A 20,861-nucleotide genomic window follows, 5' to 3' on the forward strand; every position below is an offset into this window, starting at 1 on the left:
AGATAAAGCAGTTTTATAAGCTTTTAAAACTTGACTGTCCGTAGGCCCATCCTTGTCCCTATATTGCTCAATACACCTTTTGTAATGATATATTTTATTCTTAAACTTGAAAGCATGTTTCTGGCCCCACTCTTTTAAAGCAAAAGAGCAAGTATGAATTTTGTCTGTCAGGCTCGCAGCATGAGGAGATCTCCATGCATTTGACACTACAAAATCCAGTTCATCCTCCTTGAGCCATCCATTCTCAAACCGAAACCTATGTTTATAAACACAAGAAAACTTGTCCACCGTAATCAACTCAATTGGGGAGTGATCAGAGCTAGGAGCTACTAAATTATTTAGCTTTGCATTAGAAAAAAGATTAAGCCAAGATACATTTACTAAAGCCCGATCGAGACGCTCCTCAACCCAGTGACTTGATCCACGACCTCTTTCCCAAGTGAAAGGATACCCCTTAAGAGGAAGATCTTGAAGTTAACAGTCTGAAAGAGCTTCACAAAAACCTCTAATTAACCATGGAGGATGTGGGACATTGCCTCTTTTTTCTTCATTATAGACGATATCATTAAAGTCACCCAATGTGCACCATGGAAGAGAGGAAGCAGAATAGAGAGACCGAAGAAGATTTCAAGACAAATGTCATTGGCTTCTATCCGGGAAACCATAGAAACCAGTAACTCTCCACCGAAGACCATCCTCCTCTGAGACTTCCATATCTATATGTGATTGAGAGTAACTCAACAAAGAAAACATCCCTGTCTTCCTCCAAAGAAAAGTCAAACCCCCTCCACGTCCCACACGATCAACATAGAAAGCACCTTCAAAACCCAGCTTAGACTTCAACTTCTCAACTTGTGCTGAATGTACAAGAGTTTCAATAAGAAAAATAAAATCAGGCTTGCGAGATTTGTTGATCTCACATAGAGCTAGAACTGTTCGTGGGTTGCCCAGCCCTCGACAGTTCCAACTAATGCCTATCATGGCTGTTGGCAGGCCTGGTTACTAGGTCCCGCCAATGAAATGTTGGTAGTGGAGCTTGTTTCCAGCACCCTGTTAGCAGCCACTGCAACTTGACTCACAATGGCCCGTTCTCCAGAATCAATAGCCATGCTATCTGAATGGCCTAAAAAAAATAGCTCGGCCCTTCTACGTTTTTTATCCTCCACAATTTCCAGCCCATTTTCCTTAAAGCCCATGTTATCACCTCTTGAAGTAATCACATGACCATCAGCATGAGAGGAACCAGTTGGCTTGGTAGTGCACGTGGGAAAAGTTTGTAATCCATGCAATATTTGCGGCAACCTGTTAGCAGTTTGAAAATCCTTGATCCCACCAGACTCGGAGCTGATTACTTCTTGAATGGAAAAATCAGATCCATATCCTGATCCCATAGCAATATTACCATACTCGGAATCGTCTGCATGCGTAGAATTCTCCATTGTTTCTCGCAACCATCGCTCTCCACCATATTCAGAACCTCTTCTCACTGGAACACGAAGATCCGTACTCCATTCTCTTTTGATATCACCATCAGTTATAAGGAAAAGTTTATTACAAAATTTTTCTGAATGCCCTAACATGCCACATAGATAACAGAAAGTGCTCAGCCGTTCATATTTGAAGTGAACCAAGGACCACTCCCCCTGAGGTTTTCGAATTCTCTTCCACATTTTTAATGGCTGCCTCACATCCAGAAGAACTCTGATACGCATGAAATTTCTCCACAGGCCAGCATTGTTATTTATATTGTAGTCAACAAATTTTCCAATAAAGTTGTCAAGTTGCTTACCAACATTAAGAGACATAGACCCCACTAGAATATCATATACTTGAATCCAAAACAAAACATGAAATAAAGGTATAGCAGTTGGAATTGCACCTTGTTTTAGATGGTGGAGAATGAGTAGGTGGTTGTCAAAAGTCCATGGACCTCCCTCAAGAACTCTCTTCAAATCAACAATATGGAAAAATTGGAAAAGGAAAAGCTGTTTGTTGATTTCTTTGATACAGATACCTTTTTCGAGTCTCCAAACACTGGCAAGGCAATGTTTCATAGCATTAAAATTGATCATCCGATCAGTGAGAAACCTTCCAATGAGACATAGATCAAAAGACTGAGTAGTGCTCCCATTCTCACCAGTATCGAGAACAAGTTCCTCCTCCTCATCAACTAAGAGTGAGAGATTTTCTAGCCAAGAATCCATAACAGAAGCAAACACGACCTTCACAGAAAGAAACAAATGGTAGGAGAAAAAAACAAAAACTCTCACAATGGGAGAGACAAATTGAAAACTCTCACAAAAGGAGAGACAATTGGCTGTTTGAAAAGTTTGTTATTGATAAATTTGACCATTTTCATCTAACTTAGATTCCTATTACCTAATGTTCTCATGCAAGAAGAGTTTTTCTGGAAATAGAGGGCAAAAAGTCATTGGTTGCAGGGAGGAGACATGAATACACGTTATTTTCATGCAGTGGCTAGTGCAAGAAAGAGAGCCAATAAAATTAATAACCTGCAGGATGACATGGGGACCTGGTGGGAGGATCAACCTAATCTGTGTCGGGTGGCCTTATCATATTTTAAAACTCTTTTTGCTATGGAAAGAAATATTTCTCTGCCGGATTTGAGCTATGTGGACAGTAAGGTAACTGCGGCTCATAATGCAAACTTGCTATCTCCTTTTTCTTTTGAAGAATTCTCAATTGCAGTTCAACAAATGCATCCTGACAAGTCACCAGAACCGGATGGTTTCAATCTTGCTTTCTTTCAGCATTTTTGGCCTCTTATTGGCAAGGAAATTTTTCATGCTTGCTCTTCTTGGTTAAACAACAATGAGTTTCCAGCTTCTTTAAATGAGACTATCATTGTTTTGATTCCAAAAAATGATAATCCCGTCTCAATGAGGGATCTTCGGCCTATTGCTCTCTGTAATGTCCTTTACAAAATTATAGCAAAGGTTTTGGCCAATCGGTTAAGTTTTAATTAATGAATCTCAATCAACTTTTGTTCCTGCTAAGGCTATCACAGACAATGTGGTAGTTGCCTTTGAGCTTATTCATTACATGAAAAGAAAAACTCATGGCAAGGTTGGGGATGTGGCTCTCAAAATTGACATCAGCAAGGCTTATGATAGAATACGTTGGGACTATCTCAAAGCTATCATGTTGAGAATGGGCTTTGATTCTAAGTGGATGGAGTGGATAATATTGTGTGTCTCTATTGTTTCCTATTCTGTCTCTGTGAATGGTGAACTGGTTGGGCCATTTTATCCTGGGCGCGAGCTAAGACAAGGAGACCCTTTGTCGCCATATTTATTTATTATTTGTGCAGAAGGTTTGTCTTCCCTCATTAAGCAGGCAGAGAGGCGGGGTGATATTCATGGTTGTAGGATTTGTAGAGGTGCTCCTAGGATCTCACATCTTTTATTTGTCGATGATAGTTTCTTTTTCTTTAGAGCTGATGCAGTAGAGAGTTCAACCATGCACACTATTTTTGCTAAGTATGAATCTAATTCGGGGCAAGCTATTAATTTTCAAAAATCAGGTATCTTTTTTAGCAGAAATGTCTCATCTTTGGATAGAGATTTTATCTCTAATATTCTTGGTGTTTCCACTCCTCTTAACACTGGAAGATATCTTGGGCTTCCCTCTTTGATTGGCAAGAGTAAAAGAGCTGTGTTTGGTTTTCTCTGTGATTGATTGTGGCGGCATTTATAAGGATGGCAGAGTAAGTTGCTCTCTCAGGCAGGTAAGGAAATCTTGATCAAGGCAGTTGGTCAGGCTATTCCTTCATATTGTATGAGCACTTTTTTATTGCCTATTTCTCTAAGTGAAGAGCTACAAAAAATGATGAACTCTTTCTGGTGGGGCCCGAAGTCCGATGGAGGAAGGCGTATTAATTGGCTCAGTTGGGATAAATTATGCCTTCGGAAAGAAGAAGGTGGACTGGGTTTTCGTAATCTCCGTGATTTCAACCTAGCCATGCTAGGCAAACAAGGGTGGAACTTGATCACTAAACCAGACTCTCTTATTGCTAGACTCCTCAAAGCTAGATATTACCGTTCTGGGGATTTTCTTTCAGCCCGTCTGGGCCATAATCCAAGTTTTACTTGGAAAGGGATATGGAGTTCTCGAGCCATTCTCTTAAAGGGTAGTAGGTGGAGAATTGGAGATGACTGTAGTATTGATGTGTGGAACAACCCTTGGCTTAGGGATGCGGAAAACTTTAAAGTTGAAACTCCTATTATGCATGACTTAGCTCACTTAAAAGTTCATGATCTCTGGATCCACGACTGTAAGGAGTGGGATGTGGAATTACTTGGGGAGATATTTTCACCTAGGGATGCTTAAGCCATTGCTAGTATTCCTTTGAGCTCGAAGTCTCCACCTGATTCGCTCATTTGGCATTGGGACAATCATGGAAACTACACGGTGAAATCAGGGTATCGTATAGCGAGATGGCTTTCCTTGCATGGTAATTTGTCTTCACGGCCTATAGCATGGAATATGCTATGGGATTTGTCTATCCCACCAAAGATAAAATTATGTCTATGGCGTGCTTGCAAAGGATGTCTACCTACCAGGTCTGCTCTCTATGCACGAGGTATGCCTGTGACTGATACATGTGTACTATGTGGAGGACATGAAGAGGATTTAATGCATCTTTTTCTCTCTTGTCTGTTTGCTCTTTCATGTTGGTCACAAGTTGACTTGATTCCCTCAGTTAATGGTGTCTCTTCTTTTTTTGACTGGTTTTTCATGTTCCTCACTAATGTTGATAAAGAAGTGGTGGGGTGTGTTGAGTCTATCATTTAGGGTATATGGAGGCAGAGAAACTCCTTGTTATGGAATAATAGTGCCTCATCTCCTACTCAAACAGTCTCTACTAGCTTATCGTTCCTAAAAGATTGGTTAGATGCAAGATTGGGTTCTGATCAAAAGCTTTTTAATGGAAATGCCAACACTCAGGTCAAATGGAGTAAACCTTCCCCGGGAATGTTGAAATGTAATGTGGATGCAACGATTTTCTCAAAACATCAAACCATCGGGCTAGGTGTGATTCTACGAAATGAATTCGGCTCTGTTGTTGGTTGCTACTCTTAAGGTTGTTAATGGTGTGAGTTCTCCTAAGGAGGCTGAAGCTTTGGGGTTACGTGAAGCTGCAAGATGGCTATTGGAGCTACGTGTTTCAAATGTTATAGTAGAATTGGATGCTAAAGGTGATTACGATGCATTTTACTCTAAAGCTCTTGATAGGTCTGAATTTGGCATGCTTATTCAAGACTGTAGATCTCTATTTTTTTATCAAAGTTTTACTCTATGTCATGTGAAAAGGCAAGCTAATGCTGCTGCTGATGCTCTTGCAAAAGCAGCAAGCTCTTTTGCTAGTCCAAGTTTTTGGCGGGATGCTCCACCTCTATTAGGAGCTATCTTAGCCTCTGATGTTTCTATTTCTTCTCATTAATAAGATCTATCATTATTTCAAAAAAAAAAAAAAAAAAACTGGGAGAGAAAAATTGAAAAAATAAAAAAGAGAAAAGAGACTAACCATATTGTGTGGAGGAGGCTTTTTGTTGGCAAGACATAGCCTTTTTGTTTTTTTCAGTTAAATAAAATAAAATAGAGAGAAAAAGTAAAAAAAATGGAAAAATAAAAAATAAATTTAAAGTCAATAAATTTATTTTATATATTATTTCAAAAAAAATTTATGGATGTAACTCTTTCATATATAGATTAAAAAATTTAAAATTATACAAATTTCTTTATAATTTTAATTATATTTAACTTTTTTTATATTTCTTATAATAAAACCAAATATAAGAAAATAATTTTTCTTATCATTTTTTTTTTCTTAATACTTTCTGGAACCAAACATTACCTATAAGTGAAATGGGAGTGAGAGCGAGGGAAATAAAATTTGTCCCAGGTAACATTCCATTGGGTCCTACTATGAAAGATGAGGATTCTCACAATGGGCCTGCTGGATATTCTGGTATAGAATCTCGGAAGACAGGAAGCTTGATATGATGAGCCTATGCCGTCCAAAGCAAGCTCACAAAGCCTGATCAAGTGGTAAGTGGCTGTCCTCATTTCAGCCCTCTCACTCTTTGATGACTTACCTCTTTACATGCACATGCTGGTCATTAGCATCATTTAAAGCTAAAGTTAAAAGCTAAGCTGGTTTATACCGTATGAACATCAAAAAACATCGCTTCAAACAGTTATCCGGCTTACCTTCCTTAGGAATTTTGAGTCAAAATGACCCCCTTTATGTATAAAATTTATTTAGTTATAAATTATGTTTATTTAAAAAAAGAAAAAAAAAAAGAGAACGGGCCTAACTCCAAAGTGGTAAGGTTGGTAAGGTTGGAGCGTAGGACTCAAATACAGTGATGTCCAGGTGGGTAGTACAGGGAAAAAGTGCATGGTTTCCTACTTTCGCTTTTCTCTCTGCATATGCGTCGGCACATTGAGATTTGGGAACAGTTCTCTAACATTTAACCCCCCTTACAAATTAAAAAATGGGCATTTTCTGTCAACCGCCTCTACAAAACAGAATGTTAGAATGTGAATTATTTATCATCACTGACTTCACTGGAAAACATGTCAAATTCAAAATGGCATGTGTTCCCATCATTGCTTAGTTCTCGTGTTATGATTATCATCAGACAAACATGAATGAATGTGTAAAAATTCAAACACTGGCTTCTTGCTAAATGTTGTCAATAAAATTTAAGATTGGTGTGACGCTCTACCTGCTTAGACCTTAATTTTTCTGTTAGTTTAAAAAGTAAGAAAACAAAATTTAATTTGCTTCCAAAAGCGCACTCTTACTTGGCCACTAAGGCATTGACTCACCAGGGTAAAATTGATATTTGGGGTTCCGACAGCTGGGTGCAGCATTCTGCGATTGCACTGAGTCAATTTTTGAAAGTGGATTCTTGAAAGGTGGGCCCACTCCCTCATCCGAAGTGGCACTCATCGCCTGTACCGCCACGCCACATTGCACCATTAAACATTCGACCGTTACAAAGAGCGCGTTTCCCTCCTGCCACGTCAGCTTCACGTTAAACTAAACTCTCCGTTTATTTCTCTGATTCTCGTTTTCCTTTTTGTAATCAAAGGTTTAAACATTATTCATCCGTTTGATACTAAAATCTGGCTTTTTTTTTTTCGAAAAAAAATATATATAGATATATATATATATATATTTCTTCTCTGGTTTTTCTCTCCCTGAATTTTGAAGCATTAAAGCCAAGGGAATAAAGCGTTTATGAAGTCAGAGCAGTCGCTTCACGTTCTTCGATTTTCTCATTGAAATTGCTTTACATTCTCTCTAATAATTCATTTGTTTTTGTGGGATTTGTTTCTGGTAAGTGAATTTTTGTGGGATGATTACTCATATATGTTTTCTTTAGATTCCTGGGCGAAGTTGTTTTGATGGAGGGTTGGAGTCGGTTCTCTGAACTTTTTAGCAAGTGAGTTTAATTATTTAAACCTTATGCTTTGTTTGGCAGGTGAGAAAATTTGAGAAAAGAAAACAAAACTTGGAATGTTATGATACCCACTTCAAAGTTCAAACCTAATGCGCCAAACCCATTAGAAGAATTCAAGATTATTTTCCACTTGTATTGTATTTATTATTTTTCTTTCTTTGTACAAGTGTTGTTACTCGGTCTTGAGATTCTGTTTCTGAATCGGGGGTTGGTTGAAGATTAAACCCTGCAAAATGTTTACACAAGGCCTTGATAGTAATGCCCTAAAGTGGGTTGGAGAGGTGAGTGTAACCGTTGAATTTAGCATTAATTTGGTATTAGTTTTCAAGTGTAAAATGAGTTTCTTGATGGGTTTTATTTTATCTTTGAAACTTGAATTAGGAGAAGAAGAAAGATATTTCGGTTATGATTTCTACCCAGGGACTTCAATGTGATCCTATTGCTAGTCTAAGAAATGGTGGGCGAGGCTTTGGGTTGCCTCCTTCAGACAAGTTCCGTAGTGGGTATATGCCATCAGGAATAATTCCAGTATCACATGCTATACCCAGGAGTGGTGATGATAGTGGGTCTGGATCAGACATGGACATAGGCACCGATTCAGAGGATGACATACACATTGGGCAGGACTCGCTTGATTCATCACCCCAAGATAATAGAATTCCTGTTTCTGCGGGTCCCAAATATCCAACTCCATTGCAAAAGCATAGGTGTACGGAAGATGTGGAGAGAATGGGAGATGGAGGTGGTGGGTTTTCAGTTGGACGACATGGGTGTACAGAAGATGGAACATCAGATTCAGCTGCTGGCTCTGGAGTGTCCTTCACACAATTTAGAAGCCTCGGTGGTGTTATGCCTCATCGAGCAATGAATGCTTCAGAATCAAACGTTTCTTTGCGGACAGATACGGAAATGGCAGCTGAACAGGTTTCTTTTCCTAATGTTGGGTTTCTTGTTGTAAAATGTTAATGTCTGTGTGATAAATTTTGTGCTTACACTTGGTCATAGTTTAAGGCTAGTGCTTATTTTTAAATTTCATTAAGGCTATGTTTGGTTCCTGGAAATTTTGAGGGAAAGAAAGTAGAAGGAAGGAAAATAAAAACTAGATTTAAAATCAATAAATTATTTTTATATGATACTTAAAACTAATTTTACTTATTTTAGCACTTTAATATAAAAATTAAATAATTTGAAAATACATAAATTTCTAACCAATTTTCATTATATTTGATTTTCTTTTGCATTTTCTTTCCTTGACACTTTTCAAGAACCAAACATAACCTAAAATTATCTTGATTAAGACACTTGTGAGTTGACATATGAACTCTTTAGAGAAAAAAATGAATGCATGGGATCAACTTATTAGCATCATACACATACAGATTTACATTCCACTTCGTTCATACATACATGAATGTAAAATAATTCAAATTGTTTTAAATTCTGTGAGATTTAATAGTGAAAAACAGTAGAAACTACTTTTTGACTGTTTTAAGTGCTACAAATTAGGCACGAACTGCAAATGCTAACTACTTTGACATAGTGTTTTCTGCTACTTGGTGTACTAGTTGGTTATAGTGATTAGCATATTTAGACTGAAAGCTTTAAATATTTTTAAGTTCTCTGAAATGGAAGTATAGTGCCCTAGGGCTCTATATGGAAAGATTCAGGATGGCATTACACTTTTGAAACATGTTTTATGCTTTTAGGTGAACTCAACTGCATAGTTGGGTGAGAGGGTGGGCTATTTGGTTGTTCACAGCCCAAACAGCTAGCTTCTTAATCTTTAGATTGGCCAGAAGCTATTACTATTCAGGAGTTTTGAGTTAGCTAAGCTTAACTTGTGAACAACTGGGTTGCACACCACTGTTATTCAGTTGACTTCATTGTGTAGTTGTGCCTTGGAACAGTTTTCTTCTTCCTAATTTTGCATAGTAGAAGTACTGCCATCAAATTTTCGTTTGCCCAAACTGCTTATTATATACTAGCATTTTTCCTTGAAACAGAAAGACAAAAAATTAATCTTTTTGTTTATTTTATGCCAAAAATTATTTATCATGCCCCCTGTGGTGCCTTAGCTGGTTGAGTGGCCGCAGGATGTCTATGCCAGAGGAATGCAGAAGCTTTCTGGTGATGATGATATCCCCAGTGCACCCCCATTTGTTGGTTCTAGTCTGGAAATCAACCAAGACAGGGATCAAATTTCAAGTAGTACTGTAACCATAAATGAGCCAAACACAACAAAAAACATTCCCTCAAGCACCACTGCACAGGAAAATAGCGGCAACAGAATTCCTGACCCCTCTGCAAGGTGTGTGCATGGTGTGCGTGCTTCTTTAAATCCAGCAAGAATCTCTTGGTATTGTGAACAAATTGACTCATTCATTATGATTTACAGCATTGCTGAAACTACTGCATCTTCGGGTTCTTTGCCAGCTCGTCTTCCCACATTTCATGCAAGGTAGGTTGTGTATCTGATCCAACTATAGACCTTAATGTTGGTTTCTGAATCTTATCTACAGTGCTTATGATAAACTCAACCATTGGACAGAGTAAATAGTTGTAATCATAATTTGGTTAATCCATTTCTTTGATAAGAAAGAACAATGTTGTTGCATCAAATCAAAAAGCACAAGAAGAATGATCATCCTTAAATGTGACACATACAAATTTGGTCAATCCATTCGTTGTTTCTAGTAACTGTTCTGTAAATTGGATTCAGTGGGCAAGGTCCATGGTGTGCTGTGATTTCTTATGATGCATGTGTTCGGCTTTGTCTTCACTCATGGGCTGGGGGTTGCATGGAAGCACCCCTCTTCTTGGATAATGAATGTGCACTGTTGCGAAATGCATTTGGGTGAGTTCATAGTTCCTATCTTTTTATTTCTTCTTGTACGCTACTGTTTCGACATTTAGGATTTTATTTTGGCTTACATATGAAAAATGCTACCAAGAACCTAAGAAATGTAATTGATAGGACTATTTAAAACTTAAGCTTCTACTAACTTAGACTCTTTGCTGTTGTGAGAGTCTTGAAAATAAAACACTGCATATTTCATATTTCTTGATTTTGAGTGACCCCAGCTACTTTGCCCTAGCTAATGAACCCTTTTTCTCCATGCATCTTTGTTTAAGGTCATATATTTCATTGGACCCTCACAGTCATGTATTTACTTGCCATCTCAACCCAAATTCCTTTAGGTCTTTCTTTTTTCTTTATGCTGCCTTAAACTTGAAGTAAGAAGCGATTCACTAAATTTGTGGTGTAGAGGGAAGTACACAAGGAAGAACTGTCCACATGAAAAGAACCTTTCATTAGGGAAGCTAAAATGGAAATTTAATTAGCACGTAGAATTGAAATAATTTACATCAGGTAAGTGGGTTCAAATCACTTGGTTTCAAAAACTTGTCATCACCTTGCAAAATATCTACATCATGAAATTAAAAATGAAAAATGTTATCATTGGTCTCTCTTAAAGAAGCCTCACTAGGCCATTTGATTATGAGCTACATATTTTGTGCTCCATTGAAGCTATGATTTAAAACACCATGTTTGGCTATTAAAACTTTAAAGATGAAAATATATGGACTTTAATCTATGTTCTGGCTGCTAAGCTCTGAAATGCATCAGCAATTAATGTTACTGGAATAGGATCATAGGAAACTCACCTGTACCGTGTATTTTGCTCCTTTAAACTTTATTTCTGTTTGTATATCCTGTTACTTTCCTAATGAAGTTTTTACCATTCATGACATCTAATATTGAGTTCTATTTTTCAATTTATGCTTTTAATGCCAATTTTCTTGGAAAAAAAATACAGTCTGGAACAAGTACTACTACAATCTGAGGAAGAACTGTTGGCAAGACGATCTTCAGATATAGTCAGTGAGGGAGTTGCACCAAAACCGAAGAAAATCATTGGAAAAATGAAAGTTCAAAGTATTGTTATGTATTTTTTATTTTTTATTTTTATGCATTTTCATCATGCTTGCACTAAGTTTGTATGTCAAGACCTCTATCACCTGTCTGAAATTTTGATCATTTGGCAGCAAGAAAAGTGAAAATGGCTCGAGACCCACCTACTGGCTGCAGTTTTACATCTCTAAAGCAACCAAAGATAAATATGGAATCGTTTTGGTTTCGTTGCTCCAAATTAAAATCAACCCTTCATTCTGGATGGGTTGCTGTGAGGAAAGTTAATTTTGCTCCCCGTATACCTGTAAATGGCTCTTTTTCAAGTCGGAGTTTAGCATATATGCATGCAAGCACTCGATATATAAAACAGGTCTCTGGACTCTTAAAAATTGGGGTGACTAGTATGTGCAACAATGGTTCGCCATCTTATGAAGCAGTGCAAGGTACAAAAATCTCTGCTCAATTTAGAATTTATGACCTCTCTAAAATTTGTTGCTTTCTATGAGCTATTTCCAACATTGACATGTGTTCATCTAAACTTTGATGGATCACCTCTTGGATGGAAAAACTACAGCGCCAAATTTTGAATTCGGTATTTAATTCAGACTTAGGTATTGAGATTAATTCAGACTTGGGTATTTAACTAGCAAAATATCATAACAAAGCTGGGAAGTCAATGTTAATGTCTGCTAAACTATTGAACCTGACTAACCCTTACAGTGAATATTTGGTGTCATGAATCAATTTTCCATTGGTGCCATCTCCAGAGCAATGTTGTTCTCTATTTAAACTATGCTCTTTCATGATAACAAACTTAGAATCATTTCCAGGCTTTCCATTGTCCTTTTTTAGTGCCTTGACATTTCCAAGGAAAACACTTGGAAGAGCGTGAAAAACTTTCAAATATGAGTACCTCAGGGGGCTACTATTCTAGCAACTGTCAGGTATGGGAAGGGTAAAATTTGCTCAGTCAGGTATAGGAAGGGTAAATTTTGCTCAGTATTTCAAGAATAATTTTGGGAATATTTGAGAAATTTTTTGAATGGGAGAAAAGCAAAGCTTCTTAGGAGTAGGGATGGATAATTGTCATTTGGTAATTATTTTGGAATAGAACAAATTGCAATACTTGCTATCAGAAAATGAAAATGAAAAAATAAAATAAAAATTGCTTCACCGGCTATATGTGTCAATTATTTTACTATGATCCATGAAAGCATGTTCCTTGTGCTTCATGAAAGTTTTATCTAGTTTCAAATTGAGGATTGGTGAATTTAGATTGGGTTTTGTCTGCAGATCTAGGTGCTAGAATGTGGACATCCTTTCCCATAAAAAAATGTGGACGTAAAATTGAAAAAGCATGGTATCCATCTTCTAATTCTCTACGTGAATAAGCAAGATGGCAGGTATGAAAAACCAAAATCTATAACTCTGTCCATGTGAAGAGTTCAACGTGGTGTAATAAAAAAAGAAAACGTCCATACATCCCACTACCATAATAAATAGTAGAAAATATGGATCAAGAGAAAGTACCTCCAGACACAATTTCTGAGGTCTCCTATACCTTTTTTAATAGAAAATTAAGACTTTGTTAACAGAGAAAATATATCACAAAGGAGGATAAAAACGAAAACATAATATGCCCCATGGCATAAGATGGTACCAATTAATTGGGAAAAAACTCTGAAGAAGTTCTGGGTTGTAACATGTCATTAAATGCAATTATTTCATGTTATTACATTACACTACCAGGTCATTTAGGTCCATACAAGTGCTCGTGTTTGACCTAAATTAAATATATATATATATATACAGCTGGAATGAGGAACTGCTAGTCACTGAGTTTACATAATCTGAGTTTAGGTGTTGTTTTGTTGTCAGAAACCTATTCTTGTTTGTTGAGATTGAAAAGTTCATCTGAAGAGGATGCAGTTCGCATGCAAGCAGGATCTGGTGAAACCCATGTATTGTATGTGTTTTAATTTTAATTTGTTTATTTATTTTTCTCTATTTTATGTACTCCTTGTTACTCCTTTGTTGTTAGAGGTGATAGTCACTTTTTTGTCTATTTCAAAACAGCTTCCCAGATAGCATTGGCGATGATCTGATAATTGAAGTCCAAGATTCTAAAGGACAGTATTATGGTCGTGTTGTAGCTCAATTGGCCACTATCACAGATGAGCCAGTAAGATTTGTCAAACCTACTTATTATCTGTGAAGATTAGTATAGCAGATAGTGATGCTGGAGGATTCAATATTTGGTTGAATGCAGAGTGACAAGCTCCGCTGGTGGTCTATATATCATGAGCCAGAGCATGAACTTGTGGGCAGAATACAACTATACATAAACTATTCAACTATTGTGGATGAGAATAGTCATCTTAAGGTACATTTGAGATCTTATCCTCTTTTCAGTTTCAGAAATACATGCTACATTTTCTGTTTTATGTTGTGCCTGCTTTACGATGTTCTGCTAGGAATATTAATTATACATGAAGGACCAAAGACCATCAGTAATTATATGGAATGAGAGCAACAGGATTGCTATAACTCTGGAAATCATTATATGGTATTAACTTCTCCTTTTCGTCCTAGTGTGGTTCCGTTGCAGAAACTGTGGCATATGACTTGGTGTTAGAAGTTGCAATGAAAGTTCAACGTTTTCAGCAAAGACATTTGTTGCTACATGGTCCATGGAAGTGGTTAGTGACCGAATTTGCCTCCTACTATGGAGTTTCAGACGCATACACCAAGTTAAGGTATTGAGATGTCGCAGATGGGATGATTTTTTGTATCTGGATAATTTTCCATACATCACAAAGAATTCTAAATTGCTGTTTGATCAGATACTCTCTTATGTTGCTTGCAGATACTTATCATATGTTATGGAAGTAGCAACACCCACTGCAGACTGCCTAGGCTTGGTCCATGACTTGCTGCTACCTGTGTTAATGAAAGGCTCCAGTAGGGGTGTTTTAAGCCATCAAGAGGTAGGAGTTGAATTTTCGTGAAATTCTGGCCTTATGAGTTTGCATGTTTAGTTTTGGAGGGTTCTGTGTTTAAGGGTGAATGACAGGTCATTCAGGTCAGTAGGCCTCTTTATTTGGGTTGTCGTGATCCAAAAGTTTCAACTTAAACCTTACATGTTGAAACAAAAGAGAGGGTGACCGAAAGGGAAAGTGTTTTAACACCACAGGTTCTAAAAAAACATGCATTGTAGCTTGGATCTATCTGATTGCTCCTACTTTGCAAATACATTTATCACCCGATGACCCCTTTGTGCTCCATAAAAAAACTTGCAACTATTTTATGTTACGTCTCAGGCATTTAACTTTCAATGTGACACTAATGCTTGTTGTAGTGTCTCAGAATAAACAACCATGTTCTCATCATTTTTGTAAGGTTGGCTGTACTTAGTAAAGGTCACAAGAGTTACTTTTTTCATGTTAACCATTATGCAGAATCGCATCCTTGGGGAGATTGAGGATCAAGTTGAGCAGATTCTTGCTTTGGTTTTTGAGAACTACAAGTCCCTTGATGAATCATCTCCGTCAGGAATGTTGGATGTTTTTGTTCCTGCAATTGGAAATGCAGCTCCTGCTTTGGAACCTGCTGTAAAGCTTTACACTCTATTCCATGACATCTTGACTTCTGAGGCTCAGTTGAAGCTTTGCAAATATTTTCAGGTGTTGTAAACTGACTTCTTCATGCTTATGCTTCCTTAATTTTCCCCTTTCTATTATTTTTCTAAGTTACAAATTGCTGTAGGCTGCTGCAAAGAAGAGATCAAGAAGGCATTTGGCTGAAACGGATGACTTTATTTCCAGTAATAATGAGAGCACATTGATGGATTCTGTGACTCTTTGTACAGCTTACCAGAAGATGAAATCATTGTGTTTAAATATTAGAAATGAAATTTTTGCTGACATTGAGATCCACAATCAGCATGTTCTGCCCAGGTAAAATAATCAGCACATCCTTTATTATTACATGATTTTTTTTAAAGTATTTGGCACATTTAGGGGGCAGTGGTAGACCTTCTACTGTGATCCAAAGAATTGCATTTGGCAATTATTACAGTTTATTGATGTAAATAGCGATTTTTGCCAGATGCTATTTTGGAATTTCCTTTGGGGAATTGTTTCTGACTTTTCTTTTGTGAGATTCACTCTTGTGTATGTTTGTAATTTAAATAGTAGCAGTACTGCTCACCTATTATATTCCTATGAGTGTATAAAAAAAATTCCCTGAATCCTTAATACTTGATTAGTTTCTAATTTGATTTCTTTTGCAGTTTTATTGATCTACCAAATCTTTCTTCAGCCATATATAGTGTGGAGCTATGCAATAGATTGCAAGCCTTCCTTCTTTCGTGTCCTCCTTCTGGCCCCTCACCTCCTGTGACTGAACTTGTTATTGCAACAGCAGACTTCCAAAAGGATATAGCTTGCTGGAACATTAGGTAATTATTTTGCCTTATTTTACTCCATCTTCTTCTTCATTGTACAAAAACAAGGGTCTTATGGGATTTGCTCTTTAATTTGTTTGGGGTGTCATGGGTGCTGCCTTTCTCAGTTAGAGAGATGCTTCTTAGTTGGCATGGTTCTTTTGTGGGCAAAAAGTGCAAGAAGGTGTGGAGAGTAGCTCCTCTTTATATTTTTTGGACGGTTTGAAAGGCAAGAAATAGATTGGCCTTTAATGATGATGTGCTGTCAATATAGAGATTCAAATACTTTTTTGTTTTCTCTTTGGTCAGAGGCCAAGTTGTTTATAGCTGATCGTCCTCTAACTATAGTTAGTTTTATTGATTGGTTGGGCTCTAGATAAGGGTGTTTTTTGGGCCAGCTGGGTGCGTATTTTTTTCTTCTGTTATGGCCAGTTTGGCGGTGGGTGTAGGTATTGTATACCTTGAGTCGCTCTTTTGGCGCCTCTTTTTATTAGATCTTTTCTTACCTATCAAAAAAAGAAATATTTACTCCATATTGAGACTGTTTTTTGTGTGTGATCTTCACTCATCTAATGCTCTTTCTCAGTCCTATCAAAGGTGGAGTGGATGCGAAAGAATTATTTCACTTGTATATAATTGTCTGGATTCAAGACAAGCGTCTTGCTTTGCTCGACTCATGCAAACTAGATAAGGTAATATGTCTAACAAGCATTATTTTATATAAATTGGAGCACTCAAGTTTAATGGAAATCACTGGTTCCTTTTATGATCTAGAATATTTACTTGAGCAGTGATGCCTCTTTCCCTTCTGCTTTGATGCAAACAAGTTAATGAAGTGATTAGAATGCTTACAGTGTTTCTAACAAATTAGATGTTGTATCATATTTCCTACTATTTGTTGATTTTTACTGAATTATTTTCAGGCTAGCTGATAAGTGGTTTAATTCCAGTCAATCATACAGTGTCTACCTTGTTATATTCACGTTATTGGAAAACATCCCATTTTTCACAATGATTGTTACTATTTTATGGAAATTGACTATGTTACTATTTTATGGAAATTGACTAGATAAGACTTACTTTCAGGTAAAGTGGTGTGGAATCAGAACACAACACTCTACCACACCCTTTGTAGATGAAATGTATGAGCGGCTGAAGGAGACATTGAATGAATATGAAATCATCATTCGTCGCTGGCCAGAATATACAATTGTTTTGGAGAATGTATGTCCAGAAATGGTTCTTAACTTCTTACCATTTTTTTGTTTTATTTCTGTACTTATTTATTTTTTGCTGGCTTGAGTTTATTAATGGCATACAGATATATAACACATATTTTGAGGAGAGCAGCCTTAATTGTGGTTTTTTTTATCTCTCTCTCTCTTGTATAAGAACAAAAGGGGGAAAATGGTACAAGAAACATCCTTATGGAAAATTGGAGTAAACAGCAAACACAACAATAAAAGAGGAAACCTGTCACACAAAGTCTCAATGAGTGAAAAAGTTCCCCTCAAATTCTTTGGCCTTCTCCATTTAGCAGATCACTAGCTTCCGATTCATGACCTGAAGGATGGGATAATATCCTTCAACAAAGGGTGGTGATGATGTGGATGGGGGGTGTTAAAAGACCATTGTTAAGACTCCAAAAGCTTCCTGATTCTTGTTCTAGGCCTCCATGTCCTCTAATGCATCAAGACTCCAAAAGCCTCTATTTTCCGAAGCTTGGGACCTACCTAAGATGTCTTTATCCAAACATATTATGAACAAGATCTTGTCTCTTTACTAATCAAGAGTACAACTCATCCACTGATATACATCAAAGAATCCAAGAACCTCTACTTTCCGTGGAAGCTTAGGACCAACCTAGGATTATCTTTTGCCTAACATTTGCAGTTGGATATATGGATTTTTTTTTTTTAAACATTCATTTGAAATTTGGGAAATGGTCTGAATGGCATTATCTTTCAGTTACATGAATATGGTCTTCTGAATTGGGTTGGCTTTTGACCTGTATGATTGTCAATATTGCATCTGTCAAAATCGAGGTTCCAAACCTGTAGTGCAAATCCAGTCTCCAATTATTATGGCACCTTTCTCTTTTGTTCATTCATTACTTGGTATTGCAGTTACTTATTTTACAGTTACTTATTTCTGTTCATGGTCTGTATGTGTTAAAAGGCTGTTGCAGATGTTGAGAAGGCAGTTTTAGAAGCTTTGGAGAAGCAATATGCCGATGTTTTATCACCATTGAAGGACAATCTGGCAACTAAGATATTGGGACTCAAATATGTGCAGAAATTTGCAAAACGAACAGTAAACACCTATACAGTCCCTGGAGAGGTGAGCTTCTGATTCTGCCACATACTTGGTTAAGGGAAGGCAAGGACTGAGCCTATACAAAAGTTCACATGCCTCAAACCCAAGCTCTGAATGTGGCAACATCCTGAACTAACCCCCATCCATTCCAGAGAAATGGTTCTTTTTCTCTTTTCCTTTTCTTTTTGTTTTTCTTTTTGATGCATGGAGTCAGAGGTTACATTTATTTTTCAGCTGGGGATTCTTTTAAATTCCATGAAAAGGATGCTGGATGTGCTTCGGCCCAAGATAGAAACCCAGTTGAAGTCATGGGGTTCTTGCATCCCTGATGGTGGAAATGCAGTGGCAGGTGAGCGTCTCAGTGAAGTAACTGTGATGCTTAGAGCCAAATTCAGAAATTATGTGCAAGCAATTGTTGAGAAACTTGCAGAGAATGTGGGTACCTGATTTCCTCAGTGATATTTGTTTAAGATTATTAATTTTCGTGTTAAGATAAGGGATTATGTCTTGCTTCTTTGTATGTACAGACAAGGGTGCAGAGTGCCACAAAATTGAAGAAGATAATCCAGGACTCAGAAGAAACCATGGTAGAATCAGATGTACAAAGTAGAATGCAGCCATTGAAGGATCTTCTAACAAAGACAATTGACCACCTTTATACCGTCTTTGAAGTTCATGTGTTCATAGCAATCTGCCGATGTTATTGGGACCGGATGGGACAGGTAAGTTATGCAGCACAAATCCAAAACAAATTAATCAGATTTGTAAATATTACATGGACTGTTTCTTTTGTGTAACAGGATGTGCTAAGTTTTTTGGAGAATAGGAGAGAGAACCAGTCTTGGTATAAAGGCTCACGAATTGCAGTGTCTGTAAGTTTCACTTTACCATCCAAGCTTTCTGCTGAGGTTGAAATACTCTATGACACAAACTATTTAGTCCAAAAGTGCTGTTAGATTCTAAACTATTTAAAACCTTCCCAAGATTTTGAGATTTCAAACTCCCATATAGATGTTAAATTATCTTGTCAAGATTTTTTCACAATTTTGTAGCTTTAGTAATTTTCTTTCAATTTTAATTAATTTCACAGGATCCAACCTTAGCCCGCTTGGCTTGAATGATATCGACTTGAAAACCTGTTACTATATATACATAAATTGTGCTTAAATATTTTTAAACGCATGTTAATAGTGCTTTGATATATATGGTTAATAGTTTTGGGATGGTGTAGACCAAACTTGAACAACAAAATGTTGATTAATCCAGATATATTGTACATTGTACTGGGCATATCTCTTACTAGGTAGTTCTAGGCTTCTAGCATAAGATATCTTAAGTATTAATTTACATTCTTAACAATTTATCTGACAATCTTCGTGTGGCCTAACCAGTATGAGTGAATTGAATTAATCATCTAATGAATGGAAATTTCTCCTCCTGTGAGGAGTGGGTTATATAGAGCATCCTGTTTTCTTCACTTATCTACTGTAATTTATGTACCAATTATGCATATATGCAGATTTTAGATGACACATTTGCATCACAAATGCAACAATTGCTTGGAAATGCACTGCAAGAGAAAGACCTGGAGCCACCCAGATCGATAATGGAAGTGCGGTCCATGCTCTGTAAGGATGCTGTAAACCACAAGGAGAACAACTACTATTTCTAGACTCTAAATTTCTAATTCTGTACATACATACAAGTCCAAGGAGGCCCTCAGTTTCTGTCCATTATCATCAAATTGAAGCAAGGAAGGAACACTGACACTGTCACCCTCATATGTATGATCCGGGTTTGATGATTTTTCAGTTTTGATGAAGTTTCCCCACCATGGCCTCCATGGAGGTTATCATTTGTTATTCTTTTTTTCCATCAGAGAATATGGATTATGGAAGACAGTGTTCATCACTTCTATTTTTTTGTTGCATTTCCAGCAGACATCTTGTTTCAACTTGTGAGCTGTGATTCACGTAACCGATTTTGTGTATATGGTATTGAGGGTTTTTGCAGTTGCAAGTTGAATGAATTAGAGGGCTCGTTTGGGAGTGACTCTGGTTAAAGCATTTTCTATCCATAATGTTTACTTTAGTAGCACTTCCATGCTTAAAATCATTTAGTTTATGTTTAGGTAATTTTTTATTTTTATAATTTTTTTTATTTTAAAAAATAGAAAATGCATGGAATGTTTGAATATAATCTATTTCAAAAGAAAACGCTTACACGTGTGAAGTGATTTTTGGAAAAAAAATTTTGATTTTTCAAATTTTGACTCTGATGGCGGATGAATCTCCGCCGCGCCGCAATGGCAATGAATCACGGATTGTTTCCATGTTTGGGAACTGAAAAATATAAAAATTATTTGAAAATTTCAAATTTCCACTCATTTCTCAGCCGCCAAATGCGGGGTCAAATCTTAACGAACTTTTGACGGTCGATATTCTTGGTGTCCAAACGACGTCGTTTTCGAATGTTCTTTTACTTGTAACGAAGTGCCAGCGAATTTGCAACAGAAAAGCCCGCTACACTGACAGTGCGGTCACGAAAACAGGCATTTTATTTATTTATTTATTTATTTTTGCTTACGTGGGCTTTTCTATTTGTCCAGCAATTCCGGAGCTCCTTAATTTTCGCTGCCATGATTGGAGAGTTGCACGCCTTCTTGAAGAAAAATCACGAGAAACTTGAAATT

The 20,861-nt window shown here is 37.0% G+C and overlaps 2 protein-coding genes across 2 annotated transcripts; both read left to right on the forward strand.

The window, feature by feature from the left end:
• Window positions 1–3,846: 3,846 nt before the first annotated feature.
• On the forward strand, window positions 3,847–4,350 carry LOC109122029 (uncharacterized mitochondrial protein AtMg00310-like). Its single transcript, XM_019218100.2, has one exon. The coding sequence runs from the start codon at window positions 3,847–3,849 to the stop codon at window positions 4,348–4,350; it is 504 nt and encodes a 167-aa protein (XP_019073645.2).
• Window positions 4,351–7,175: 2,825 nt separating this feature from the next.
• LOC100242393 (uncharacterized) lies at window positions 7,176–20,235 on the forward strand. The gene is made up of 22 exons (XM_059738555.1): window positions 7,176–7,777; window positions 7,878–8,420; window positions 9,590–9,804; window positions 9,892–9,954; window positions 10,216–10,350; window positions 11,315–11,433; window positions 11,544–11,852; window positions 13,288–13,375; window positions 13,486–13,591; window positions 13,679–13,792; window positions 14,002–14,165; window positions 14,276–14,396; window positions 14,868–15,092; window positions 15,175–15,365; window positions 15,701–15,868; window positions 16,440–16,545; window positions 16,940–17,077; window positions 18,032–18,193; window positions 18,404–18,604; window positions 18,697–18,891; window positions 18,970–19,041; window positions 19,689–20,235. Exons 1-22 carry the CDS (start codon window positions 7,730–7,732, stop codon window positions 19,839–19,841), a joined length of 3,636 nt encoding a protein of 1,211 aa, XP_059594538.1. The 5' UTR covers window positions 7,176–7,729; the 3' UTR covers window positions 19,842–20,235.
• Window positions 20,236–20,861: the final 626 nt, after the last annotated feature.

This window comes from Vitis vinifera, chromosome 7 (genome assembly GCF_030704535.1).
Source record: "Vitis vinifera cultivar Pinot Noir 40024 chromosome 7, ASM3070453v1".
Lineage (NCBI taxonomy): Eukaryota > Viridiplantae > Streptophyta > Magnoliopsida > Vitales > Vitaceae > Vitis > Vitis vinifera.

What these genes read in the sequence shown, in the direction of transcription:
- LOC109122029 (XM_019218100.2), top strand. Translation starts at nt 3,847, where the DNA reads ATGATGAACTCTTTCTGGTGGGGCCCGAAGTCCGATGGAGGAAGGCGT.
- LOC100242393 (XM_059738555.1), top strand. Translation starts at nt 7,730, where the DNA reads ATGTTTACACAAGGCCTTGATAGTAATGCCCTAAAGTGGGTTGGAGAG. An exon ending in CTGTTGCGAAATGCATTTGG is followed by an intron (nt 10,351 to 11,314) that starts GTGAGTTCATAG and finishes AAAAAAATACAG; the next exon opens with TCTGGAACAAGTACTACTAC. An exon ending in TGGAAAAATGAAAGTTCAAA is followed by an intron (nt 11,434 to 11,543) that starts GTATTGTTATGT and finishes ATCATTTGGCAG; the next exon opens with CAAGAAAAGTGAAAATGGCT.